Source organism: Cinclus cinclus, chromosome 4 (assembly GCF_963662255.1).
Source record: "Cinclus cinclus chromosome 4, bCinCin1.1, whole genome shotgun sequence".
Taxonomy (NCBI): domain Eukaryota; kingdom Metazoa; phylum Chordata; class Aves; order Passeriformes; family Cinclidae; genus Cinclus; species Cinclus cinclus.
The window spans coordinates 23,532,846-23,542,798 of NC_085049.1; the positions used below are offsets into that span (position 1 = coordinate 23,532,846).

General features: G+C 41.6%; 1 protein-coding gene across 1 annotated transcript in view; it reads left to right on the forward strand.

Annotated features, from left to right (window-relative positions):
* ANO2 (anoctamin 2) overlaps positions 1-8,472 on the forward strand; it is a 144,093-nt gene extending 135,621 nt beyond the window's left edge. The window contains exons 23-25 of the mRNA XM_062490909.1: positions 1,045-1,226; positions 6,624-6,729; positions 8,191-8,472. Coding sequence (XP_062346893.1) covers positions 1,045-1,226; positions 6,624-6,729; positions 8,191-8,472 — 570 coding nt within the window. The remainder of the gene's footprint in view (positions 1-1,044; positions 1,227-6,623; positions 6,730-8,190) is intronic.
* The last annotated feature ends 1,481 nt before the right edge of the window (positions 8,473-9,953 follow it).

The window sequence follows — 9,953 nt, forward strand, 5'->3', positions numbered from 1 at the left end:
TGCATGGCTGTTTGAAAAAAAAAAATTGCACGCCCAATTCTACTTCTCCATCTAGATAATATTGGCACAGGAAATTATTATTTAGAAAGATATAGTTTTAAATTGGGGTTGGATGGGACATTAAAGACCATCTCATTCCCACCCCCTGCCATGGGCAGGGACACCTTCCACTAGCCCAGGTTGCTCACAGCTCCATCCAACCTGGCCTTGGACACTTGCAGGGATGGGGCAGCCCCAGCTTCTATTGGAAATTTGTGCCACAGCCTCAGCACCCTCAGAAGGAACAATTTCTTCCTAATATCCAATCTAAATCCACACTGTGTCAGTTTGAAGCTATTACCCCTTGTCCTGTTTTTCCAGGCCCCTGTCAAAAGTCCCACTTCATGTCTCTTGGAATCTTTTCAGGCACTGGAAGGGGATCTAACATCTCCTCCCAAATCCTTCTCTTCTCCAGGCTGAACAATCCCCATTCTCTCAGCCTGTCTCCACAGCACAGAGGCTCCAGCCCTCTGACCATCTTCATGGCCACCTCTGAGCCTGCTCCAACAGGAGTGAGTCTAGAGCAGAATGCAAAGGAATTCTTATTGCTATCATGTAGAGATTTCTGTGCTTGATTGCCTACACAATTACTGTTTTATGGGTGCCAGTCTCACAAGGTTTAATACCAGCATGAGACCTCCTCCCTGTGTGAGATGTGTGGATCCTATTAGGTCTTGTAGGTTTTTCAAAAACTAGTGATTTAAAATTAGTGATAAAGCCAATGATAATGGCTCTAGAGATGAAAAGAATTGGAGCAATGGAAAGTCCATTCATTCCTTTTGCTACTTCCCTAGCTGAGCCTTCCCTTGGAGAGACAGAGCAGGTTGCTGTGCATTTATATGCAAATATTGTGTACCAATTCTATCCATATTACTCTCTCTTCACCACCACTCTAAATTTACCTGGACATGAAAATTTTCCCCTGAATTAATTAACCTGGAGACACAGATTCACAGTGCTGTTTTTGTTAGTTTGTTTGCTTGTTTTTGTTTTTCCATCTCTCAGGCTTTTGTCATTGCTGTCACCTCTGATTTCATCCCACGCCTTATGTATCAATATGCATACAGCCAGAATGGAACCATGCATGGCTTCATCAATCACACCCTCTCATACTTCAATGTCAGCCAGCTCGAGGCTGGGACACAGCCAGAAAACTCCCTCTTTGCACAGGAGGTTTCATTCTGCAGGTAAGGTACTTGTCAGAGCATTTAGCACGTCGAGGGAATTTGCTTGGCTCTTCTGTCATTTTTTTAAAGTGGGAATTGAAAAAATTCACTTATATGGCCACATATTCAGCAATATTCACGTGCCTTTGAAAATGTGGTTTTGGAAGTGCAGCTTTTAGAGTATTCGCACTGTGTTACAAGGTCTTTGAAAGGGTTTTTTTCAAGGCATTAAAAGGCAAAATAAGCAGTTTTGATCCAAAGAAAAAAGCAATCTAACACTTTCTTTACGGAAAGATATAGCTCTAATTAAAAATAATGATTTTTTTAAAAGGATACCCAGTAATTAGAACCAGGCTTTCTCTGTCTGTGCTAAATTCAGCCCTTACTCACTGATATATGAGTTTTCAATATATTATGCCAATCTTTGCCACCATTCGCCATCTAAATGTCTTCTATTTCAGAATCATCTTTTCAGACTGGGGAAACAAGGCTCAACTTCCTTCAAAATATTTCCCAAATACCAGATACTTATGGAATAATTTCAGTTTGCATGAGAAATCACTAATGTGGCTCCAGCTTTCAAAATAACTTTGTATTTCCATAATAATGTGCAGAAATTTGCAGCTGGTTTAAGGCATTGCAACCTCCAACTGAGCTTTTTTGGGTCAGCATTATATTCAACAGCCTGTCTCACCTTTTTTTGACTCACTTGAAATCACCCTGTGCTTGGTCTGTGCAATGGCATGAAATAATTATAGAAGTTCCTCTTCCATTTATTTAAGGAAAGCTTTAATCTTGAGTGGTTTTCCCTTCCTTGCTTTGATATGCAATATATTTCCCACTGATTTTAAGTGCAGTATATATCTTGCCCAGCTATAACCCACAAAAATGACACATTCCAGTTTCTTCACCAGAAGTAGGGTAAGCAGGGAGAGAAGTCTGTCCCTCTCACTCTGGCAGTGCTGTTGGGGCTGCCTTTGGGGGGTACCTACCTTCTCTCTTCTTGACTATAGCACAAGATAGATGAGTGCACTCCTAGCTTTTAAGTAACATGTAAGCTTGTGATCTCTGCTATTCCCCATTTCTGCTGCTGAGAGTTGTTTGCTAGCAAAATATTCCCCTTAGAATATGCAGCATCTCTGGACTTTCAGATTTGTAAATCTGTGAAATGCTTTTCCACCCTCGGTTTCTATCACTTTTTAATTTTTATCCCTAAGTTCACCTGTGTTTTCCTCCAACAAGCACCTTGATCTACTTCACTGTGATTTTGTTACTTTGACTATGCTTCTTCTAACCTTGTGTCAGCCACTGGCCTCTGTTTGTAGCTGTTTAAGTGCTGGTGTGTTTGGAAGTATGTGCATTAACAACAGGGGTGAAAGGCACTCCTCGCATTAGTATGGTCATACACAGCCAAGTACTCAACAGAGCCTAAATACAGGGAGGAGGGAATAATCTACACTGGGTACAAAAGTGGTCCCCGCCTGATGTTACCATCTAAAGGACTGAGAAGAAAAAATAGTTTGACTATGTGTCAGTCTGAGTGAGACAGAACCATGGGAGCATTTCTCTTCTGTTATCAGGAAAGAATTGGGAAAAGATGTCAGCATCCACAAACGCTGTTTCTCATTATCATCTGCCTCATTTGAATCTTATCAAAATCTCAGCTTTGGACAGAAGTATCACTGTGATAAAGTATGGGGTCTCTAACTTGTGTCCCAAGAGACAGGCAACCAAACATTGCCCCTCAAGCTGGAAATAAAATCTGTATTTCTGTTTCTGGCAAATGCATTGGGAACAAGCTGACCTCTCTTATTCTTAGATTTCTGTGACCTCTGGAGATAAATGGGGTTGTAATGAGGCTGCATTTTTCTCCTTACGGGCATTGCCAGAGATTAAGGTATCTTAAAAATAACCGTAACGAGCTAGAAACAACTCTGCCACTGAACATACAGAATACATTCTTCAAATATTTAGAGCAGCATTTTCTGCACTGCTGTGAACCCTTTGGCACTGCTTCCAAATAAAGGTTGCTGTAAAGCTGTTCTGATACACAGTATTAGTTATAATTTTACATTTTGTTTTGCAGGGGAAAATGGCATTTGCATAGCTGAAGGCAAATTAGAAGCAAATCTTGCTAAGATAGGGGATATTTTTATTGTTTTTCCCCTTTTAGTCCTTGTAGCCTTGTATGATAATGGAGTACATAAAAACCTGCTGATCACACCGAAAAAATGAAGCAGCAAATATGGAGTTATTTAAGGGACTTTTCCTTTAACATGGGTCTGCTCCAACATTCAGCAACTTTATAAAGTGTCTTTGAATTTATTTTTTTAATGTCATGGGATTCATCTCATCTATTCCTAATGATCAGTGGTGGATGCTAACATCTTTCCCTGACTAATTTTTATATACTTCTGCACTACTAATTCTGTGATTCTGGACATTTTCTTCAATTTCTTCTCAAAGACCAGCAGAAGAAAGAAATTAAACAAATTAGCTTTTTTGGAATGATTTGACGTTCCACCTATATATATATTTGGATTTTTTTTACCAGTCTTCCCCCCTCCCCCCCCCCCCACCACAATAGACTTCTGAAATGCATTGAAATCTTTCTCTTAGCTCTGGCTTCAGTTCACATCTGTCCAAGGGTTCTGTGGTTCTCTCCACTCAGCTTCCCTTCTCCTACAATTCTCTACTTTCACTGCACATTTTTCTATTCTTCCTCATAACATTTCTGTGCTCTATTCTTCAACCATGTTGACCACTTAATATTCTTGTCCTTTTTCAGTGGAATTACGATTTCTTGCTATTTTGGAAACACAATAGTCTTTGCAGTACTGGTTGATTCCTACTATACCTGCTGAATCAAGTATTTTAAGAGTGAAGCATTGAAGAGGTGAGGGAATCAGAGAGTCATAGAATATCCTGAGTTGGAAGGGACCCACAATGATCATTAAATCCTGACACTGCACAGAAGACCCCAAAAATCACACCTGAGGATATTGTCCAAATGCTTCTTGAGCTCAAAAGATGGTCTTTGTAAAAAAGAAACTACCTGTAGAATCTAGGGTTTAGAAAAGGCCCTTTGGAATTCCATGTGCCAGACAATAATTAAAAAAGGAGGTGGGAAGGAGGCCCAGCTACCTCATCTGTAGCTTTGGCAACATTTTCCTTCACCACAAATAATTTGCTCATGTTCTGTTGAGTGTAGGTTCAGGCATCACAAGCAGTATGATTCCCAGCTGAGCCAGGTGAAATTTCCAAGAGGTCTAATGTCCTACAATGCTTACATAGTTTGTGAAGCTCAGAATGCATTAAATGGAAAACCCACCACAGTTGGTGACCCTTCCAGGTGAACCTGGGCTTCATTTCAAGACTGGGATTGATTTATAGTGGCCAGCTAAGTCCACAAGAAGCTCAGTGGTTTTCCTTGGCTTTGATGTTCAAGTAGATTAAGTTCAAGGGAACTGACTTTGGCCCTTGATGCAGCACTTGTACAGATTTGAGCAGCATGTGGGAGTCCACACTGTCCAGAAAAATACCAGAGGGGGGGATCTGGCAGTGCAGGAACAGCGCAGGAATCCTAAGACAGGACCTGTGCATGCACTGCTGAACAAAACCATCCAGGGGCTAACACAGCCCAGGGAGTTCTTCTCTAAATTAACACATCCCCCAGTTTAAAGTGATTTTCTCCCTGCCGTGGGCTGTACCTTGTGTCCTTTGTCTCCAGAAGCTTCAGCACAGAATCACATCCAGCATTCCAGGCTCAGTTCTTGGGGGTGGGGAGTGGCAGGATGTAGGGGATGTGTGGATTGCAAATGTGTAATTTAAAACATGCAAAACCATGTGGGTAGAACCTGAAGGTAATTTTGGCAAGCGCACCTGCAAACTGAAGCTGACAGATTTTAAATATTAACCTTCTCCATTATCCCCCAACGGAGGCTTTTGCACAGTCTAATGAATCTTACTGTCAGGATGGGTTTTGTGGTATTCAAAACAGATTTTCCCTTTCTTAATTTCATCCCATTACTCCTAGTCAAACACTAGGAACAGCACTAAATTATCCCTTTCAGTCCTAAGGGCACAATTTGCGCATGGTTATCATGTCCAACTGTGGCTGTTACTTACCAAAGTGGAGCAATACATGTGCTGCTCTTTAATCTTCCCGATGAATCAGTCTCCTCAGCTCTTGTACTGCTCTCCTGAACTGCCTTCAATTTGTTGCTTTTTCTTTGGTTTCTTTCTTTCTTTCTTTCTTTCTTTCTTTCTTTCTTTCTTTCTTTCTTTCTTTCTTTCTTTCTTTCTTTCTTTCTTTCTTTCTTTCTTTCTTTCTTTCTTTCTTTCTTCCTTTCTTTCTTCCTTCCTTCCTTCCTTCCTTCCTTCCTTCCTTCCTTCCTTCCTTCCTTCCTTCCTTCCTTCCTTTCTTCCTTTCTTGTTTCCTTCTGCCACTCTGGAATCTGCACAGCTGAATGGCTGAGTGCAGCATTCCAGTGTGGATTTACCTGGGCTCTTCAGAGGAAGGCTAATTCCTCCCCCCAGCACCATTGGGACTTTTGGTGATACACCCACAAGTCATACACTCTCCTGCTGCCATATTTCAAACTTGTGCTAACTTGCTGGCTACTGCAAGCTCCAGGCTATTTCCACTTTCAAACACTGTCCCTTCAAAGATCTTTCAAATGTTTTCTTTTTAATTATTTTCCATTTCCCCATATTATTCTCATTGTGTTTCCTGTCTCCATTCCTTATTGCTTTCTATATTTCCTGCTATTTGCAAAACTTTCCAATTTAGGAGCATCTGTGATTTTTATTAGCCTGTTGTTTACTTCCAAATGATTGATGATAATACTAAAAGCAACAATCTTTACACCAAACCACTAAGGCTCTGTTTTATCCTGTCCAAGGCTAGACAGGTAATTTAGGAAGTGCCTTTCCCATGGCTCCCCCTTTTGTTAATGCAAAGATAGGAATCACCAAAGCATGAGTCACATTTTATGTGGGCTGAATGATTCCCTAAATTAATCAAATTTTAGGTGAGATGAATACATTTTTATCTCCTTCAGTCTGGGAATGCCTTGGACTATCTCTCTGCTTTCATTTCAGCATTTTGTTCCCTGTACATTAATGTAAATTTACATTAAGAAAATAAAGGGGACTTTTGTCAATCTAAAATCTGGACATCTCCAACGTTAAAACAATGTTCTGATTTTTGTTACAGCTGTGAAAACCAGACTAAGTGTGTTAAATTCAGTGGGGGTAGTCCAGCTCTAATTCTGAAGTTGTATTTCATAATAAGGGTTGAAGTAAGAGCATCTGGAGGATTTGATCCTTTAGGTTTTGTGCTTGGAAAATCATGTTAATCACAGCAATTGGTGCTGGAGGAAGTCGCTGTGATAACTGAGCTGTCTCCATCTCCAGGTTCAAAGACTACAGAGAACCACCTTGGTCCCCACACCAATACGAGTTTTCTAAGCAGTACTGGGCGGTCTTATCCGCTCGCTTGGCTTTTGTGATTCTATTTCAGGTAAGTCTGCTGAGTTGTTTCACTTTCAGTCACAGAAATGTCATCACAAATGGATCCAAATGCATGTTCCAAAGCAGTCCATGTCCAGTAGACATGGCCATTACATGTATATACTACATACATACATTACACAGCTTCCTTTAGCCCTTGGTGTTAGCAGTGATCCCCAAAATACCCCAGGCTTTTGAATGTTTAAGTGGACCCTGTCAACTTTTATCCTCTCAGAGGCACCACTTGTAAAAAGCATATAATGCTGTGTAGGCTTGTTAACTGCTGTTCTTTACCCAAAGCAAGAAATAAACAGCAGTAATAAATCCTCCAAGATTTTTTGCTACTTTCTTGAATTGAGCACAGTAAATTGTCCCCAGTGTGAGGATTTCATTACCAAGGGATTTGCTATGGTGGCTTGCCTTTTGAATGGCTTCCTTGTGCTCTCCTCCATGATCTGGGATCATTCCACAGCTAAATTGGGTGTATCCTTCTTTTTCAAACCTGCCTTTCTTTTGTCCTCACCTACCAAGTGTTCCCAAGTGTTTCTGTGAAACTTGCCAGTTTGTATTGCCCTCTTCTGCTTTTTTGCAGTGCCTTCAGTAATTTTCCACCACTGGCTACAAAGCAGTTGAAAACAACTGGTCCTGCTGGGCTTCAAACCCTCTGCCTCCTCTTCCAGAGAAGATTCCCTGGTTAATTAGCTCCATTGTCTCTGATGGGGACAGAGGGTTCATGCTAGCAGACCTGTCAGCAAAGTGTTCTCACTCGTTTCCAGGCATTACACAACACAGCACTTCTCAAATCATTATCATGACAATACAAACCCCCAAAACATCGCTTATCTATAGATTTCACAAGCAAGCAAAACTTTTTACCCAGTCTGCTTCCTGCTTGGTGTTATGAGCACCACTTGTAATCACCTTGACACCTGAGGTTTGGGCTTTTGGCTTGCATGCTGTGGTAGTGTAAAAACAATCCTGCTTGTCAGCAGCCAGAAGAATTTCAGGACAGAATGGCCATAAAAGTTGTCTGCTGTGTGCTCAGGCCATGCTGGAAAAACATGGGTATCTTTGCCTTGTGCTGTAGGATTTTTGATGGTATTGGAGGATATCCTTATGTTAATGGATTCTGAACTCAGTATCAAGGAATTGGATGTTGAGAACTGGGCACCTTTGGATGCCTGTAAATAATGCTGGTTCAGCTATTAAGGCTGAAGATTATTTGATGATTCCATGTCCTTTCCTATTTCAAACCTAACTGAAGCATGTGTTTAATTCAGCCTCTACACTGAGGGATAGCTGTGCACAAACCTGAGCTCTTTCTTGAAATTAATCAACTGCTTACTACCACCCATCACCAGCAAAATGTGTTTGACATCTGTCTCATAGCTATAACAAAGGTTTGGTTTTGCTCCAGTGCGAGTATTTTGGATTTTGCATGCTTGCTTTATGTCTGTTGCTGTGCTTGCAGAACCTGGTGATGTTCCTCAGCGTTCTGGTTGACTGGATGATCCCTGACATCCCCAAGGACATCAGTGAACAGATCAAAAAGGAGAAGACTCTGCTTGTTGACTTCTTCCTGAAGGAAGAGCACGAAAAGCTGAAGCTGATCGAAAGCTTTATCGCACGCGACAAGCAGAAACGCAGAAGTGGAACCAAAAGCAAAAGGACCAGGGCTGCCAGCTTCTCCCAGTGTCACCGCAGCCCCAAGGGCAGCTTCACCTCCTTCAGCTCACAGCACACCGTGGTGTGACTCCTGAGGGAAGGGAACAGACAGCCTGTGCTTACTTCTGCTTACTGCATGATGTGATTCTGAGCCTGGAGCAAGGGAGAGAAAGACAAGGGACTGGGAGCAAAAGGAGGATCTTTTAGTTCCTTAGAATCTCCAGATGTGCGGGTCTTTGTTACAACTTAAATGCCCTCTGGGCTGCAGCATTTCCACATTTCATCAGTGCGAGATAAGGGCTACATTGGGGCTGTAGCTGCTTCTTGTGGTGACGATGTATGCAAGTTGGGGAGGGACGCAGGAATTCTCCCCGTAGGAATTCTCCTGGCAACCATCCCTCCTCCTGCAGATAGCCAGTGGGGCACAGGGACCCTCCTGCTGTAGTCTCTATCCTTGGGCAGGTTGGACTGACTGTGGGGAAGGACTGACCTTGGAGAAGGACTGGCCATGGAGAAGGACTGGCCTTGAAGTGCGCACACCTCATGGTCTCATTGACTGTATCTGCCAGAAGAGGGTTTGCAAACATGTGGAGTCTCAGGGAGTCTTTGTGCCTTCTTAACCTACACTGCCACATAGTGCCACCTCTGGAGGGCACGCAGGGCTCTGGGAGATGTGGGAACAGAAGGAATTTGAATCACTGGGCACTTGCATCTATGGATATATTGTGCTTTGCTAAGCAGGAGCTGGAATGCATGTGCTGGTGAGCAGGGGGACCATCAGAATGGCTGAAGCTGCCAGAACCAGGGAAGCTCCTTGGCACTCATTGTCCTGAACAAAACACCAAAAACCTAACCTTGCATTTTATATTCTCCTCTCATGTAGCCTTGGAATTCTGCCAGTGTCAGGAGGAATCACACCACTGAACCAAGTGCAAAGCTGAGGAGTGAGAATACAATCCAGCCCTGTAAATCATGTGGCATCTCCATATACACTGCATGTAAAGTAACAAAAATTGCTGCTGTTGTGATTTACTCTGAAGTAAAATATTTTGCAGAACTGCATTTCATTGGAAGATAAACATATTCACTAACCAAGCTTTCACCTACAAGCATTTGAGGAATAATTTTATTCTGTCATGAATGAAAATTAAACTTTCTTTAAAAATCTGTTTCTTTTCTTAGAGATTCTGTCTCTAACCAAGCCTGAAATTCAGAGTCTGGACAAAAGATTTTCTTCTCATTTTGTCTTCTCAACAATACTTTCAAAACCATAAAAAATACAAACCAAAAAAAATACTTCAGTTTCACCCATTCTATTCAGGATTGTTCTTTAACATAATAGTCTTTTTTTATATATATTTCTGAAGCCCAAGATTTTACTAGTGTCTTAGATGAAAAGATTTTTCACTGTGGCAACTTTTGGTAACATAATGCGAGATGCAAAAATAATTTCTTTTTCTATTCAGTGCCCAAGCTAAGGTACATCAGAATGGGAGCACTCTTTCAGGATGGGTTGAAAAGAAAAAGAAATGTGGTTTTATTTGTAAAATTTACTTTTGGGTTATTTAT